The 17,641-nt window shown below is 52.4% G+C and overlaps 8 protein-coding genes across 8 annotated transcripts; 3 read left to right on the top strand and 5 right to left on the bottom strand.

Annotated features, from left to right (window-relative positions):
- Window positions 1-634: 634 nt before the first annotated feature.
- On the top strand, window positions 635-1,081 carry N7474_006911 (uncharacterized protein; the record flags this gene model as incomplete). Its single annotated transcript, XM_057198321.1, has 1 exon — window positions 635-1,081. One exon carries the CDS (start codon window positions 635-637, stop codon window positions 1,079-1,081), a length of 447 nt encoding a protein of 148 aa, XP_057051761.1.
- Window positions 1,082-2,108: 1,027 nt separating this feature from the next.
- On the bottom strand, window positions 2,109-3,173 carry axeA (putative acetyl xylan esterase; the record flags this gene model as incomplete). The annotated part of the gene is made up of 3 exons (XM_057198320.1): window positions 2,109-2,570; window positions 2,633-2,889; window positions 2,957-3,173. The coding sequence occupies 3 exons, from the start codon at window positions 3,171-3,173 to the stop codon at window positions 2,109-2,111; spliced, it is 936 nt and encodes a 311-aa protein (XP_057051760.1).
- A 1,382-nt stretch (window positions 3,174-4,555) lies between these two features.
- N7474_006909 (uncharacterized protein) lies at window positions 4,556-5,599 on the top strand (the record flags this gene model as incomplete). The annotated part of the gene is made up of 1 exon (XM_057198319.1): window positions 4,556-5,599. One exon carries the CDS (start codon window positions 4,556-4,558, stop codon window positions 5,597-5,599), a length of 1,044 nt encoding a protein of 347 aa, XP_057051759.1.
- A 144-nt stretch (window positions 5,600-5,743) lies between these two features.
- On the bottom strand, window positions 5,744-6,008 carry N7474_006908 (uncharacterized protein; the record flags this gene model as incomplete). The annotated part of the gene is made up of 2 exons (XM_057198318.1): window positions 5,744-5,864; window positions 5,935-6,008. The coding sequence occupies 2 exons, from the start codon at window positions 6,006-6,008 to the stop codon at window positions 5,744-5,746; spliced, it is 195 nt and encodes a 64-aa protein (XP_057051758.1).
- Window positions 6,009-6,702: 694 nt separating this feature from the next.
- N7474_006907 (uncharacterized protein) lies at window positions 6,703-7,740 on the bottom strand (the record flags this gene model as incomplete). The annotated part of the gene is made up of 1 exon (XM_057198317.1): window positions 6,703-7,740. One exon carries the CDS (start codon window positions 7,738-7,740, stop codon window positions 6,703-6,705), a length of 1,038 nt encoding a protein of 345 aa, XP_057051757.1.
- A 983-nt stretch (window positions 7,741-8,723) lies between these two features.
- Window positions 8,724-13,405, top strand: admB (uncharacterized protein; the record flags this gene model as incomplete). The annotated part of the gene is made up of 4 exons (XM_057198316.1): window positions 8,724-8,771; window positions 8,825-9,112; window positions 9,194-10,511; window positions 11,025-13,405. The coding sequence occupies 4 exons, from the start codon at window positions 8,724-8,726 to the stop codon at window positions 13,403-13,405; spliced, it is 4,035 nt and encodes a 1,344-aa protein (XP_057051756.1).
- A 592-nt stretch (window positions 13,406-13,997) lies between these two features.
- On the bottom strand, window positions 13,998-14,941 carry cdc31 (putative cell division control protein Cdc31; the record flags this gene model as incomplete). Its single annotated transcript, XM_057198315.1, has 2 exons — window positions 13,998-14,522; window positions 14,615-14,941. 2 exons carry the CDS (start codon window positions 14,939-14,941, stop codon window positions 13,998-14,000), a joined length of 852 nt encoding a protein of 283 aa, XP_057051755.1.
- A 435-nt stretch (window positions 14,942-15,376) lies between these two features.
- On the bottom strand, window positions 15,377-17,495 carry N7474_006904 (uncharacterized protein; the record flags this gene model as incomplete). The annotated part of the gene is made up of 2 exons (XM_057198314.1): window positions 15,377-17,326; window positions 17,388-17,495. 2 exons carry the CDS (start codon window positions 17,493-17,495, stop codon window positions 15,377-15,379), a joined length of 2,058 nt encoding a protein of 685 aa, XP_057051754.1.
- Window positions 17,496-17,641: the final 146 nt, after the last annotated feature.

Raw genomic sequence — 17,641 nt, 5'->3', positions numbered from 1 at the left:
ACATACTTGAAAGTACGCTGTTATCTACAGTAAGACGCAATACACGTCCAACTGACAGGGGTACTCCGGAAAAACTCCCAAACATAGACTAGCTGGTCTTGGAATTACGGTTCGAGAAACAATGAAAGAGTGTAGGTGGTGACACCAATTTCGAGACGGACTGTAGAAGAATGTAGATCTGGAGCTAGTTTGTTGGCTTTCAAGGTACATGTACAGGCTGGTGCAAACCCAGCTTCACCGTTTCATGCTTTATTTATCACTTACTTCTGCGCCCCCACCGCCAAGACGCTCGCTCGAGAGATAGGTACTCTGAAATGGTTCTGTGCTCATTACTTGATGAGCACTCATCCTATAACCGTTGATCGTCGCGTAGAAATGCGTTTGGTTCACCAGAGGCAAAAAAGATCGAATTGTACTCTGTATTCTGGCCGATAGTTGGGCCGGATACCAGCGCCTACATAAGTTGTCTCTCTTTATCTTGCCAGAATAGCCCAGAGGAAGCGGGGAGAGGGAGATAAAACTGCTCTAGGCGTTGAATAGTGGCTAGCTACAACGGTATCCTGGTGACTGGGTTAGCGGCTGTCATATCCCGGGCGGGGGTTACCAGGCACAATCCCAAGTAGACAGAAAGATAATGTATAGGGTAAACTTAGATACGTCAGCTCAAGCTGAACAGTCCGCTCGAGCTCAGAAGGGTGACTCAGTGCTTCCGATCTTCCGATTCAGTTCCGATGATGGCAATATCCTCCTTGTCAGACGTTCATACTTCACAAAACCCCAAAGTTTGCTTCCTCATTCTGCCTTAGATTTCAAGATGCTCCACCGCGGCAAGAGCGCCATGGTCGTCCCACCTGAGACGATCTCTTCTGAGGGGAAAGTCATTGTGGAATTTGCGTCCGGATTGAATAGTGATGATGAACAGTTGGAGGCTATGGGACATGTGCAGGAGTTACGCCGTAATTTCTCTATTTGGTCGATCGTAGCCCTCCAGATTTCTTTGATGGCTACCTGGGAGGCACTCTCTACCGTGGTATCTGCGGCATTGACCAGTGGGGGAGCTCCGTATTTGTTCTGCAACTAGTGAGTGCAAATTCCCAAGTGGACTCTTAGTCTTTTCTGTGGCAAAATCGCTAATAGAATCTTCTCCTCCCCTTTTTCGTTAGTGTTATTACCTTCATTGGGAGCATGTTTATTGTGATTTCCTTGGGCGAAATTGCGTCCTACTATCCTACTGCTGGTGGTAGGTGTCCGCAGTTTGTGATATCCACAGTATCCTCGTATTCACTTCTGTAGGCCAGTATCATTGGGTCTTCTGTCTCTCGCCAGCCAAATATCGCATGACAGCTGCATGATTTACTGGCTGGATCACAATCGGCGCACAGCTGGTGTTCACCGCATCATCCGCATTTGCAGCTGGCCTATAACTACAGGGGCTTATCACACTCAATCATCTGGACACCTATATGCCAACGAGATGGCAAGGCATGCTTTTCTACGACACTGTGCTCGTGTATGCCATAGTAATCAATATATGGGGGTCAAAATTTCTCCCGCATGTTAATACTGGGGCAGGTGAGTAGTAAACCGAAGCAACTGAGATGACGCTCCTCTTTTCCCCTTTGACATTTCGGGCAGGTATCCTTCATGTCGTCGGCTTTGTCGCTTTTCTCCTTGTATTCGCGATTATGGCTCCGAAGCACTCAAGCAATTATGTACTCCTAGAAACCAGTAACGCAACGGTTGACTATAGTGCCCTACTGTAACTAGTTTGACAAACAAATTCCCCCCTACTATAACAGAAATCATAGACTCGGTTTCCAAATTCTCACTTTACGTCTCCCTCGTCATCCTTGGTCTTATCGCGTTTATCGTTGTCCCATTCGGTATTTAGACAGTGCCTCGCGTACTAGATGGCAATACTACCTAGAAAGTACTAGGAATACCACGCATTAAAGAAAGTGTAGGTATATCCGGTCGCACACACGGTTATGCCTGTCCACCTAGAGCCTCCATACTGACGCCAATGAGCCGCCACACCGGTGGAAGTCGCGGTGCTAGAAGTCGAACTCGTTGTTGGTCTTAGCGGCAGATGTGGTGGTGGTGGACGACTAGCCACTGGTCGAGAAGCCAAACCATTCCATGTCCAGGGCTCCGTGAATGGGGACTGTATGGCCGACGCCCGTCGCGTAGATGCCCTGGAGATTAGAGCCCCAGTTAGTGGTTTGGTAGTTGGCATCCGGGGTGTTAGCTAGGGTCGACTGGGGAGAGTCATAGTTGTATCCGAAGACGCCGGCCCACTGCTTGCAGGTCTCGTAGTAGTTCTGTGGGTAGAGAGTCGTGTCGGCGCTGCCGTGGTAGATCTGCATTCGGGGCCGTGAGCCAGAGTATCCGGGGTACATGGCTTCGGCGATGCCGCTCCAGACGGTGGGAGTGCTAATGACGTCGCCGAGTGCGCAGCTGCTGTTCCACGCGTCGACTTGGTTGCTAGAGGAATAGAAGCAGCCAGCACCAACGCCGGAGTAGACCGTCGCAGCTGCGAATAGGTTGGGATACGTGGCTGCCATGACGTTCTGCGTCGATATAAGTCAGTCACGTTTGCAGAGCGGCACATCAAGAAGATAATGGTATTCACCGTCATCATAGCCCCAGAGCTAGATCCTGTCACGAAGACTTTGCTGGTATCCGCATTGTATTGACTAATGGTCCAGGTCACCATGTTGGCGATCGAGTTGCTATCCCCGCCGCCATTATGGGTCAGAGCAGACTGAGAGCTAACGTCCCAGCAGGTCCCGCTATAGGGGCTTTGAGGGTAGATGACAATAAAGCCATACTCCTCCGCTAGCTGTGCATAGGGAGATCCGGTATAGTATGCCTCAGCGTTGCCAGTGCCTAGATCATCCGTTGTTATTGCATCGCTCTAGGACAAGACGGATCCAGAGGCCAACCCTCCACTCACAGTAATGAATCGCGACGACGATTCCGGGATTGGTGGCCAAGTTGTTCGGGACATAGATGTACATGAGAGTGCCAGAGGGATTGTTTCCAAAGCCAGTCACTTGTTGAAGCGAGCCGGCGGTGACTTGCTCAGTGGCATCCTTTTCCAGTATTCTGGCAGAAGACAATGCCAGATAGAGGAACAAGGTAATAAGAAGAGAGAGAGACGGGCGTCTCATAGTGGTCAGGAATTGTATGATCTCGCTATTGTCGAATTGAACCCAAAGAGCGCTGGGACATGACGAGATCAACAGCGGGATATCTCCAGGCTTTTATATGGTGAAGCGGTTGAGTTTACCCTGCCTTCAACATTTCCCCAGTATTAGATATCGTTTATTCTTTCGCAATGTTTCAACCACTGTCCAATTTTGGCTGAATTCTTAAGTTGCTTAGTAGCCTCGGACGAACGGAAGACAGGGGATTTCGTTTTCTCATTCGTATCTCGTCCGTGAGTTTCCTCAGCCTAAACTAAAGTAACTAAAACTGCCAAGGGGCAGCGTTTCCCCGCAATGGCAAGATCTGCAGTTTACGGATATCGCACGCCGTGACGAAACCAATATCTATCGACCAGAACTGGTTTGCGATCTGCAATTCGGTCTCTTCCGGCTGGATTCCCTACCAAGCCTGGATCTGTGTTTTGAAGTAACTTAATGGTTTCGCCTTAATATTCAGTCGTCTGAATCCGGAGGAAAAATTCGTATCGCCTCAGCTTCACTTTGCGTTTGCGCTGGCCATGGCCAATCAGCCAGCTTTGGCATCGGAGCGATTTCGAGACCGTCTATTGGAAAAATGATAATGGAGGTGAGGCAGAACAAAAGAAGCTTCTCATGTGGCCGCCAATCGGGCGATTCTTGGGCTAGGGGTCTTTCCAGCCACATTTGGGTTTACATCAACGCTTCTACACTCTTCGATTAATCCGCCAGCCCCAATGCCTAGTCTCTATTGGGAATTTTTCCGAAGTACCCCTGTCAGTTGGACGAGTACTTCTTCTTACGTAGATTACATTGTACTTTCTAGTTCGTGCTGAGCTAGGCCCATCGGTTAGGACATAAGGTCCATAGTGGGGTTTTACACTTATATCATAAAATAATTACCTAACCGCAGAGTGAAAGCGTAGTAAGAAATATAAAAATAGTATAAACTAAGAAAAGGAAGAAATGAAAGGAGGACAAAAAACTTGGGCTCAGCCGGAGATCGAATCCGGGGCCTCCTGCAATTTAGGTAGAACTCCCAAAGCAGGAATCATACCACTAGACCACTGAGCCTGGACTGAAATAGAATTTCAACTATAGGTACCCTTGACAATCCTCACGGATTCCTTCTTTAGTCTGATCGTTCCACAACTTGATTATCATTTATCTTCTCACCCCGCCTTTTGAAGCTATTTATAGTACAACCCCAGTCTGTCTATAACAAATGCAATGAATTACAACCGAGTGGCCGATTTCTCAGCAGCCACCTGGATTTCCGCGTCAACATTATTCTGCCTTTTTTTCTCACCGGTGCCATTGAAAATGCCTTCTATCTGAATCTCGAATCCAGGTGATAGTCCTGCTCAGCTATGAAAACCCCAAACGTCCAGCCCCAATCGACTCACCAAACCAATCACCGTAATGGCCGCCCGCATATTCAGAATTCTAAACTATTCAAGAGAAAATATGTGGTCACTCCTTACTATCCCCGACGTACTGAGCCAGAGGCAATAGGAATCTCTGATTCCACCTGCAAGGTCAACGGCGACCCCGTCAATGAGTGGAAGCTACCTATTCCGCCGCTAGAACAGCGTGAGGTCAAAATCAGTGGTCACCCGTGCAATCCTCAACATCAAAGCCGCTTCTTCAAGCTCCCACCCGAGATCAGGAGGTTAATCTACCTAGAACTGCTAGGTGGACGCCGCGTGCATATCGACTATACTTTTAAGTGGCCGTCGCCGTTTCGGCCGCAGCCGCTAGCGAAGAAGCGCAAGCGTTATTATTGGCAATGGTGGCATCTTCTATGCCACGAAAGTGATTATTTCTCGAATGACCCGTTTTTTGATCGGTGTGCCATTCATGCAGATGAGGCTAATGATGCTAAGAACCATGGGTGGACGGTAGCGCCCGAGGGGACGAAGATTCGGGGCGTTGAGTTGTTGAGCTCTTGCCAGATGGCGTTAGTCGCTCCGTCATGTCCCTCTTATAGTTCTAAAATCTCATACAAAGGCAGATATCGAGAAGCATTGCCTATCCTTTATAGCACTAATGTTTTCGATATGGGCGATGTGGTGGACACCCCATTCCACATGTCTAGGCTTTTTCCCTCGGAATACACTTCTCAAATAACAGCCATGGGCATCTGTATCGAAATTCGCAAATCACACTGCAAGCCGCCCGAAATCACCGGGAATTGGGTGGAGGTCTACCCGGCCTGTTATGAGCTCTTCAATCATACGTTCTGGAACGTGCGACGACTACGTGTGACCATGCGCTTAACGCCCTGGGACATTCCTCCAATAACCATGAATGATCAGAATCTGGATGCGTTTATTGCGCCCTTGGAGAAACTGGAAATGAGTCGAGAGTGGATCTATTTGGATCTGTGTGTTCCAGATGATTGGTATCCTTAACTGAAGAAGGAAGCCGATGCGCAGAATACGTGGTCACTAAGTACAACTTGTTGGCGTGTAGGTCCATGTATATTTTGATACTATTTAGGATGGGTGGACTGATTATTACAACGAAATCATTTAGGTGGAAACGCTCCCAATGATCTAGCTAGTCGCTTCTGCGAGCACTGGAATCCCATTGGTGATTGTCGTGACCGGCCCAGTGGTTCCAATGCACACGAAGCAGGTGTCTCCAGGCCAAGTTGAGTTCCAGCTGTAGAAGTTTCTGTTCTTATGTTGGATGCAACTAATTATATAATGAGAATGAGAACGAGAATGTTAGAAGAACCTATGACGTAGCAACACTTGCCATATCAGCATAATTATCTCCCTTCTGCATATCGTAGAAACGGAGACAGTCGGACACCATTTAACTCTGGAGAAAAGTCCGGCACACTACCTCCCGGACACTCTTCTTGGAAGAGTAGCGATTGACGGAGAGATATGTAACATACGCCGAGCTATATTGTTCCGAGCAACATCTTATGACAGGGAAATCAAAGGGACGAGCGAAAGCATCATAGTCTTTGATCCAAATGCGGATATGGAGTCCCTGCCACACTGGGAGAATGAGGATCCATCGAGGGGAGAGACAGGGTCTATACCCCCGGGATTTAAGACTCTTATTATTAGAGCGTTTGGGGAGTATAAACATGTGTAGTTTCCGGCTCATGGATCACTTGGAGACCGCTTTTATGGCCGCCCAACAGTGAGATATATACCATGGCTGCGACTCTTAGGGAACAGGTGCGTTTAAACAATCGGATGGAACGAGTATGGTCCGCAAGCTGTATGCTTTATGTGCGAATAGATGTATTCATTATGACCGTGATGACAAGTAGGGCAGAGATCATCAACAGACCAGAGAGTGATTAGTAAATATGTACAAAAGAACGAAGCCGCGCCTTCTATATGACATGGAACATGATTCATAAAATGCAAGAGAAGCATCGTCACCATCGCGTCTCTAAACTCCATTTCCCCAAGGCTCTTTGAGACAACCGGGGAAAATTAAATAGCAAAACAGTAACCACTAGTGCGTACCTCTGCTGCGCCATCTCCAATCAAGAAACAACAGTATTCTGAGCACTTTGTGGATTATTCGAATCCACAGGCCCCAACGTCCACTTCCACTCGCGCCGGCGCTTCACCCGTCGTTGACGGGGTGTCTGTGGCGTAGAGGCAGCGTAGGCATCGTCCTCCTTGAGACCATCTAGCAGCGCAACGGCCCGGACCTGGCGTTCCATGCGCAGTGTACGCCGTTTCTTGCGCTCTGTCTTGGACAATGACGATGGATTATGCTGTTGCCCGTGGTCGGGGCTGGACTCCTCGCTTGACGCACTGGTCTCTGACAGCGATAGATTGGAGTAATCCGAGTCGTCGTCTTCCTGTTCAGGTGTTGGGTGCTCGATTTCCTGCTTTGCATGCCCTTGCTTCTGTCGTTGTTCCTGCCCTTCTCCTTCCTCCTCCTCCACATCCTCCTGAAGTACAAGGTCAAAATGCGACGCCGTGTATCGTTCCGTGTGGATAATCTCTTCCAGCGGATACCGATAGCTCACCTGCTTCTCGGCAGGGAAGAATACCCGCCGCGTACCGGCGCCGCCAACTGTACCGTTCACGCTCGTCGCGGAGATAGACCCTGAGCGCCGGCGCGCGGCGGGATCGAGTGGTGAATTTCGCAAAATGCTTCGCACGCCCAGTGGTTGTTGGTATGGATAGGGACTGCGGTAGTTATAGGTGAAGGGATTATTATTGTTGTTGTTGTTGCTGTTATTGTTGTTATTGCCGTTGTTGGCGACGGCATATGGGGAGGATGGTTTTGAGGTGCTAAATCGCGGCCCCAGTCCTGACCCTTCTATTGTTGCTGGTGTTGGTAATGTTCTGGAGGGAGAAGCCGTTGCTGACGACGGAGTGGCTACGTCGTAGGCATTTCGGAATGTATTGCGAACAGTCGGTGAAGCGCCGGACCCCGCGGCGAAGGAGAAGGAGAGGCCTGTTGAAGAGCTGCCGAAGGAACGTGGCAGGGAGGATGTTTGGAGGGTGAGTTTAGGCCGGGATGCGATGGCTGTTGGTTTTGGCGGGGCAGAGAGACTGCAGGCCATGGTTGTTGAACTGCTTGTGGTGGTAGTGGTTATTGAGGATAGTGTAGATGGGTGAGAGTGAGAGAGAGAATGAGAGGGCGAGGAGGCAGATGACGAGTAGAGAGCATGCGGCGGTGGAGTCATGTCATTATTTTTGAGGCCGCTCCCCATAGACCAAAGAAAAACCAAAGCAAAGGAACAAGAAAGGATTTGCCCCTGCTGTGGGCCGGGGCAGACAGAGAGGAGGAATAAGGTCGGCGCTTCCGAGTCAATCAATCAATAGCGGGGGTTGGTTGGTTGGGACTAAGAATAGAAAGTAGAAGACCAGAGAAAAAAAAATGAGGCGTTTGTGGCGACTAAGTCACGGACAGGGGTACGTTATGCAATAATACTGTGGGTGTGTAGGGTATGCAACTTAATAAAAATGGCCTAACTATCGATCTCTAGTTAAAAACTCGCACGTTCAAAGGCCAGAGTGTAACGCCCGTGGGGATCAGACGATCGATCAGTTATTGCCTCCAGACCGATAATAGACCCACTTCTATATTTGGAACAGATGATTGCCTATATAGGCTGGAGCACTGGACTAACGAGTACTAGGAACATTGGGTGAAAGACTAGTTACATAGTAGACATCTACGAAGTATAGAATCACAGTTCTACACTGAATTTATTTCCTCTAGGTTGCCACCGTGGACTGCTGAATGCCACTGCTTTTGACAGTCATGAGCTCATTGCATGCAACGCTATCTATATTTAGTAATCACCCCCTGGAAAAGCCGACTACGACAGAGAGGCAGCCTACGGACAAGACCAGATCTAGGAATAGTCCGTATCATATATAGCATACATCGATACCTAATAAAATCCTCTTTTGGTCGTCACTAGGAGAATAGAATGCCTCACGTGACGTGCTATAGACTTCCTCTTCTCTTCGCGGTCGATCATGACCGTCAGCCATCCGCGTCATCGGCGCATGAGCCACCACCAGCCCACGTTGTCTCATGGCATCATATCCAGCGCGCAACGATAGCCGGATAGTCCTGCATTTGGTAACTGCCACCTCTCACCCACTCACCATGCGGCACCTCCGCTGATCATCCAGGATTACGACTGTTTCTACGCCTCGGTCTTCGAGGTCGAGCAGCCGATCCTCAAAACTCTCCCCCTCGCCGTGCAGCAGAAGCAGATCGTCGTGACGTGCAACTACGAAGCGCGCCGACGAGGGTTGCATAAGCTGCAGCTGATCCGCGACGCAAAGCGGATCTGTCCCGACGTGGTCATTGTGCTCGGCGAAGATCTGACGAAATTCCGCAATGCCTCCAAGGAATTGTATCTCTTTGTCAAGGACTTTGTCTGGGGCGGCAGGGTCGAGAAATTGGGCTTTGATGAGGTACGTAACTATTTACATCGTAGAGTATAGGCCTGTCTCTTATGACGGATTTGGGATGTTGATTGTCGCATTCGTATGTAGCTCTCCCTCGATGTGACGGAGATGATCGATTACAACGTCAGGGGTCTGAATCCTCATGATCTACCTGCTTCCTTCTTCCATCTGGATCGCACAGACCCGACGGTGGGCTTTGCGTACGATGCCGCCAAATTTGAGGGCCAAACAGCTCCACCGTCCCCTGGGGGCCTTGGAAGCGCATCCTCATTGGACCTGTCGTCATTGGAGGTGAGGCTGCGGGTGGCCTCCCATTTAGCTGGGTATATTCGAGGTCAGCTAGAGCATGAGAAGGGCTACACCGCTACGGGAGGGATATCGACGTCGAAATTGTTGGCTAAGCTGGTGGGCAATCTCCACAAGCCGAACAGCCAGACGACGCTTGTACCGCCCTACGCGCCCACAGAGAATGACTCGCAGGGCAATATCATTAGATTTCTAGATGCGCATGAGATCCGCAAGATTCCGGGGATTGGCTCGCGGTTGGCGCAGAAATTGAAGGATCATGTCGCGGGCCGTGATGCAACAACGGACGACAACGTCACCGTGAGGGATGTGCGCCTGTTCCCGGGCATGGGCCCGGCCTCGCTGGAAAGGATCCTCGGGGGGCCAGGTGCCCCCAAAGGTATCGGGATGCGCATGTGGAATATCCTTCACGGAGTCGACAGTTCCGAAGTCCTCGAAGCCCGCGATCTGCCCACCCAGATTAGCATCGAGGACTCGTACGGTCGGCTAGACAGCCTCGACAGCGTACGGCGAGAGCTAGCAGTCCTAGCAAAGAGTCTCATCCGACGGATGAGGACAGATCTACTCGACAAAACCGATCCCACGACTCCCCAGGGACGGTGGCTCGCTCATCCTCGCACCCTACGACTCTCCACGAGACCTCGCCTCCCACCAGGCAGCGATACCGGGCGCACCTACAGTGCCAACCGTATCTCGCGTTCGGCACCGCTTCCACCATTCGTCTTTGCGCTGGATGAAAACATCGATGCATTGGCTGAGCGACTGGTGCAGGAGGCTGTGCTGCCGGCGTTCCGAAAACTTCACCCGGACAAGGCTGGCTGGGCTCTCAGCCTCATGAACATCGCCGTGACTAATTTCGTGGAAAGTGCCGGGGATCAGAAACAAAGTAGCGGACGCGATATTGGAAAGATGTTTAGGCAGCAGGAGAGTCGTGCCCTGCCCAGATCCAGTACTCCACCGGTTCTGGTGGATCCCGCCGGAAATGACATTCTAGACGCCTGGGACGAGACGGACGAGCCTTTGCCCGGGAGAATGTGTCCACGCTGTGAGGCCCGGATTCCCGATTTTGCATGGCAGGCCCATGAAATATACCATTCGAGTGTAGATTAGTTGGTGTAGATGGTTGCCACCAGGCACCGGACAAATATAGAAACAAGCACTCGGAGTGTGGCGGATACTAAGGAATCTTTGCTACCCTTGGCACCTTGGCTCGTCACATCTCACTCACTCTATCTCTCTCTCTTTCTCTCTTTCCCTTACTCTTGATTTCCGAATTTCCCTCGCTTGATTAATCTCTTTCTCTCTCTCTGCTTTTTGTTTTCTCTCCTTTCGCCCTTGTGTTAATCACGAGTGGCCCCCCAATCCCTAGGCTCCCCTTCCCGCCAATGGTCTCGGTCGCAGCCTAAACGTTGTCACCTGGAGATCCTTGGTTAATACCGACAACAAACCCCAAGGTCGACACTGACTGGCCGTCCTTTGGCCATGAGGCTTCTAGAGAGACTGCTGCCTCTCGCCAGCGCAGTCTCCCTTCTTTGGACGCAGGCTGACGGTAACGCGCCTTCCCCCAGCCCACTCCCTCTCCGCGCTTACGCTGACTGACACCCTCTTGCAGCGCACTCCAAGGCCTTCGAGGCCATTCGCCATGTCGCGCCCATCGAGAACCCAGTGATCGGCACCTCCTCCCATAACATCGACTACTCCTCCGATTTCGATCTCACCTTTGACCTGCACGATGGCTCACAGCGGATAAAGCTGGAACTCCAGCCGAATTACGAGATCATCGCAGAGGATGCCTATGTACAGTATCTCAATCCCGATGGCAGTATAGACTATGGGGAGCCGATGCACCGGCATGAATTCAAGGTGTTTTTGGGCCGCGCGCTGGAGGGGTCGGGCAAAGGGGGGTGGAAGCCCGTTGGATGGGCTAGAATCACGGTGCGAAGGGACGGCCCGGATCCGTTGTTTGACGGGGCCTTTAGCGTCGGACACAACAAACACCACATCGAGTTGAAGTCGACGTATTTACAGAAGAAGCGTCCGATCGATGCGGATATCGAGGATCGGGAGGGCGAGTACATGGTGGTCTTCCGGGACTCGGACATGATCAAGGCCACGCATCAGGAACTCAAACGGTCTTTGGCCCCCTCCGAGGAAAGCTGTAGGGCGCACGAGCTGGACTTCAATGCAGACCTCGAAAAGTCCATCTTCAGCGGTGGGCTTGACCAGGCGGGCAACGGCCGGTTTGGCGTCACCTCTTTGAATTCCCTATTCGGCCTGAGCAAGCGACAATCCGATATTGGCGGCGTATCGGGGAATACGGGCAACGTGAATCTGAAGTCGAGCATTGGCAACACGGCGGGATGTCCCAAGACGAAGAAGGTTGCTCTGATCGGTGTGGCCACCGACTGTCAATTTACCCAAACGTTCAGCGGCAACACGACGGCAACCGCGAAACAAGCAGCACGGGATTGGATCATCAGTACTGTGAACACGGCATCCAATGTCTACGAAGACTCCTTCAATGTCTCACTCGCCCTGAAGAATCTCACCATCAACTCCGCGATCTGCCCGGCGACAGCCGCCGAGGCCACCCCGTGGAACATGAACTGTAACAGCGGCAATATTACTTGGCGTCTGAACGAATTCTCCAAGTGGCGTTCGGAAAACCCGGATGGCAACGCCTACTGGACTCTCATGACCGACTGCAAGACCGGTGACGAAGTCGGCGTCTCATGGATGGGCCAGCTGTGCAATGATCAGCTCGTCAGCTCTGGCGGCCAGTCGGTCTCGGGCGCCAATGTGGTGGTGAAAACGGCCGGGTCTAGCTGGCAGATCTTCGCCCATGAGACCGGACACACATTTGGTGCGGTCCATGACTGCGAGAGCTCAACCTGTGCCGCCGGCTACGAATCCAAAAACGAGTGCTGTCCGCTGAGCACCACGACCTGCAGCGCCAGCGGCCAGTACATCATGAACCCAGCGGCGAACCCCAGCGTGTCGGCATTTTCCGAATGCACTATCGGCAACGTCTGCTCGGCAATTGGCACCAGCAGCGTGAAGTCCTCCTGTCTGACCAACAACCGTGGCATCGTCACCATTACGGGCAGCGTGTGCGGCAACGGCATAGTCGAGGCAGGCGAGGAATGCGACTGCGGTGGCGATCAGAACTGCGGCGACGACCCCTGCTGCGACCCCACGACATGCAAGTTCAAGGACGGCGCCGTCTGCGACGACTCCAACGACAGCTGCTGCACGAGTTGCCAGTTCACCCCCGCCAACACCGTCTGCCGCCCCAGCACCGGCCAGTGCGATATCGCCGAGTACTGCACGGGGACCACAGGCGCCTGCCCAAACGACGCATTCGAAAAAGACGGCACGGACTGCGGCTCCTCGGGCGCTGGACTCCAGTGCGCCAGTGGCCAATGCACCAGCCGGGATTACCAGTGCAGGTCCGTGCTAGGCAGCATGCTGAACAGCAACGACACGTGGGCCTGCGACAACACCAACGTTCCCAGCTGCCAGCTCGTCTGCGGCGCGCCCGAAATCGCCGCGAAGTACGGCTACAGCACATGCATGTCACTGAACCAGAACTACCTCGACGGCACACCGTGCGATTCCGGCGGGCGCTGCAGCAACGGTCAGTGCCAGGGCTCATCGGCGCTGGGGTGGATCAACGAGCACAAGGCCCTGGTTATTGGGATCTGCGCCGGCGTTGGCGGCCTGATCGTACTGGGTATCCTCTCGTGCCTCATCTCGCGCTGCAGAACCGCGCGCGCTCGCAAGAATATGCGTAATCGTGCTCCCCCGCCAACGGGTTCCTATTCTCCGTACGGTGGTCGCTACCCTGCTCGTCCCCCGAGAGCATCGGACCGTCCCCACCGGACGGATCCGCCGATGTCCCAGTGGGACAGCTTTCCTGATGCCGGATATCAGAACGTGCCCCCGCCATACCCCTATATGCCGCGCGGTCCACCACCCGTGCATTATTCGTGATTGTGATGATTTGTTTATTATAATGTTTGCCTCTGCACTCGGGACTCGGGGTTGGGATATTGCTCGGCGTGATACATCGTTTTCTTTACTGTTTTCGCTTTGGGTGTAGGCTTCTTGATTTATCTTCTGGTGTGTGTTATTTTTGTCCGGCTTCTTTACCGGAACGGAGAAGATGAGAGGTAAGACAGGCCAGGCCAGTTTCATATCAAATACATACCTTGCATCTGAAGTTAGAAGATTGGCTCTTGTACTTGTTTATTTCCATAGCTGAAGAAACGATAGAAAAAAGTAGAAGCAAAAACATAGGATAAGAGTAGGATATATCCATTGGCACAATCACTGTTTAGCATCTCGCCAGACCAAGATCAAAGCAAGAGACAAGACGAGACGAACTCCCGAAAACAACACAGACAGACTCACAGGAAACGAAAAGGACCCAACACCCAAGAAACCCATGCATCCAAGCAACAGAGTCAACCACCAACACTTCACTCGGACCTCGACACCCAGTCCGCCCCAACAGTAAGATATAAACCCATACTCTCCCTTCTCCAGCCCATCCATCCTAATAACAACAATGTGATACTATCTATCATTGCCAACAAATCCCCACAAAAGCCTCCCTCGTAACACCACCCACGCCCTCCAGATCAAACTCCTCAATCATAGCCCTCAGCTCCTCTTCCTCAAGGCCCGTCTCGCCCAACTCACGCGCAACACGCCTCAGATCCTCGAGATCAATAAACCCCTTCTGGCCATCGTCAAAGAGCTCGAACGCGCGCAGGATCTCGTCGCGCGGATCGCGCTCCAGGATCTTGAGCGCGGTTACCGCTTGGAACGAGGATAGGGGCATGAGGAGGTTGGAGGGGTGTTGGGGGTTTGAGCCTTTGGCTGATGAATTCTGGTTCTGGTTCGGGTTTTGTGCTTGTTGTTGATTTGGGTTTTGGGCCTGGTTCGGGTTTTGCGCTTGTTGCTGCACTTGTGGACGGGGCACCCCGTATGTTGTTAGGAGGGAGATCAGCTCTTGTTTCGAGAGGGTGAAGCCTAGTGCGCGGAAGGCGACGCGTAGCTCGTGGTAGTCCAGGTGGCGGTCGCGGTCGAGGTCGAAGAGTGTGAACTGTAGGAGCGGTGGTTGTATTAGCCTTCTCTTCTTCCTCTCTCTCTCTCTCCCTCTGCATTGTGCATTAAGGAGAGAGATGCATCACTCACAGCCTCATTAATCTCCTCCCTCTGCTCCTCCGTCAACCGATTCAACGGATTCGCATCCTGTTGCCCATGCGCACCAAGGCTCTGCGCCTGGAGCTGCGCAGCCGAGCCGGGTGTCCCAGCAGCAACAACATTGCCACCCTGCTGCGCGGGCTGCTTGGAGGGGTCAGTCCCGAAATCAGCGGGTGCCGTGGCGCCTAGGCCGCCGCGGTGTCGCGAGAACGAGGAGGCGCTGAAGGGCATGGCATTGGACTGGATAGAGCGGTCGGGGAGTTTTGAGCCGGTGTAGGAGCGCGAGGCGAAGGGTTGGCCGCCGGATGAGGAGGCCATGGTTAGTGGTGATGGGATTGAGGAGGTTGGTGTTGGCGGTGGAGCGAGAGATTCTTGACGCGACGCGGGTGGAATGGATGGATGCACTTTGCTTTGTACCGAACTACAATAACTAACTACCTACAGTTTTCGGATAAGACACGGATAATGAGATTAATAGAGACAGTAGGCCATACTTCTGGACGTAATAATGAGCTATTGGATATTCGTAATTGTACAGCCACAGCCACAGACACAGTCCAGCCAGTAATCCACAACGCCGCTAGAGTCCCTTCCTTTTGTCATCGTCTATTCAACCGTTATTGTACATGCCGGTAATCAGAAATCACAGCCCGGAAAGACAGTCAGTAAGTAAGGCAATGGTAAAAATAACAACCAACAATAAGCAATACTGTCCTCGAAATCTTCGGACCGGATTGGTGCCGGTCTTTGTACTCATCTAAACACCGTTTTGGTTGGAATCGTCGCGCTGCTCGTTTCCGGCTTCGGGGTGGTCGCACCAAAGAACTCGTCAATCAGGGTCATCGACTCCTCATGGCTGGGCCAAGTGTCTGGGTTCGTCGGGTCGAAATCTTCGCTGCGCACCGGGGAGATCATCCTCGGGGGTTTGTTCGCCGAAGCATCGTCGGGCATGTTTGTCTCCGCGGGCTTGGCTTTGCGTGGAGATGCCGGGTTATCGGGACTGGGCCGGAGGTGAACCGGGGGACGGGTGAACGCTTCGTCCAGAAAGGATTCCATGGCATGGGATGTCTCCGAGAAAGGATCTGCGTGTCGTCTGAAGACCACGGGCTCGAAAGGCTCGAGGCTGGATGGTCCTAGCCAGAGAGCGATGTCGAAGTATTCGCGAGACGGCAGGACGGGGATCTCATCATTGAGCACAGCAGTCAAGGAGTCCTTGCTGCAAGGTTCTTGGGAGGGTGAAATCCATTTCAGAATGCTCCACAGGCTACTGTGAACACCATCCAGGTGCGAAGCGAAGGAATTGAAGATCGGTGCGATGGACAGGCAGGTGTGAAGGTCCAGTAGCCCGCTGACAACCCGATAGTAGAGCGCGGTGGCGGCCCAGATCGGGCTCACAGCGTACGTCTCTTCCTCCTTTCCAGAGCCAGACTCATGATGCAGGTCCTTTCCACGCAATATCTCGCAGAGGATCCCAGCGAAGCGCTCGGACTTCTCTGCTAGGTCCCGCGAGCAGACAACCAGCACATAGAACAACGTCAGACGTGCAATGTCAATATCAAAGTGGCTGACATGAACGTTGGTTTGCCCGAGACAACGAAGGGTCATGAACATTCTCGCCATGGCGATGGCGGATTGCACGAGCGGGTGCAGATGGTAGGCCTTTTCGAGCTTGACCAGCTCAGCGCACCAGACATACTTGTGTGCTTCGGCAATAAACCCAGCAGCAGGATGCCCCCACGCACTGGAGACGGCCGTTTGGGCTTCGCGCAGGTCGATCGCCCACGTTTGAATCTGCCCATCACCGGTTTGGCGGAGGTTGATCACCACCCGCAGTCCTGGCTCTCTTTTGAGGATTTTGTTGCTCAGAAACCCCAACGTGGTGAGCGCTTCACGGGAAGGCGGGCTTAGCAAGAAAGCGGCGAGACCGTCGTCCGCAGAAAGCTCCACGGTAGGACCAAACAGGGACAGCTGCGAAGACTCTCGAATACACTTGCGCAGGTTTAACACGCAAGAGCGACAGGTATCGGCAGGCTGGCATCTCTTCTTGCTCCGATAACACCAAAGACAGGCACCGCCAAACATTTTGAGCAAACGAGTGTTCTCTTTCTGCTTCTCTACATCAATCTTGGATCGGATCCGCCTTTCACGATGGCCGCGCGGGTTCTCTCGCGGGTCCTCGAAGATGACATGCAAACTAGAGCCGGCGGGAGGGGAAGCCTCCTGCGCCCCTCCTGTGCTACTCCTAAACGCATGTTGGGCATAGTTGTAATCGGTGACGGTGCAGTTCCAAGTATCCTGGGAGCTCATGGGCCACGTATACGGTCGGTGTATGGGATCGGGCATAGATACTGCTAACCTGGGCGAACATAGTGTCGTCAGAGAGGCCGCCATGTCTTGAACTGTCGGTGCATTCAGGTTTGGGAAATTTGAAGTCTGGCTGTCGCGGGAAAATGTGTCATGCTGCGGTTCGAAGACTCCATACATTTGCAAGGGATAATCCTGCACCAGACCGTCCAGGCTAGGTTCAGAGTAATAAGGTAGTCCTTGGAAATGGGCAATTTCATTGTGTGTGGGTTCAATATGGATGGGAGACCCGGTTGGGTCTTCGGATACATGACCAAGTGACAGGCTTGATGAAGGGTCCTCCACAACTTGTTGTGTGTGGCCACTGGTTGACGTCTGGGTTGGTGATGGCACAGTAAGCTACAGAGCAAGTAAAGATCAGCCTTATTCTGAATATGAAGATCAAACGGAACGAACTTACCGAGTACGCCGAGCTGTCTGACAGGACCCGGGCCGGTTCGGGGGACAGGGCGAACAGGTCGTACCGAGGACCAGACAAGTCACCCGGGATCATAGATTCATGGGTCATGGTTTTTGAGATATGGATGCCCGAGCAGATATAGAATGTGGAGATGTTGTGGAGAGTCGAAGAGCTCGGAAACCCCTGATGTCGTTCAACGATCTGGTATGCCCAGCAAACGGCAACAATCAAGAAGCGAGCTCAGACCATATACG

Source organism: Penicillium riverlandense (genome assembly GCF_028828495.1).
Source record: "Penicillium riverlandense strain IBT 135883 chromosome Unknown utg000006l_segment0_segment0, whole genome shotgun sequence".
Lineage (NCBI taxonomy): Eukaryota > Fungi > Ascomycota > Eurotiomycetes > Eurotiales > Aspergillaceae > Penicillium > Penicillium riverlandense.
The sequence above is the reverse complement of the archived record's forward strand: the minus strand, read 5'-3'. Positions and strand labels throughout refer to the sequence as shown.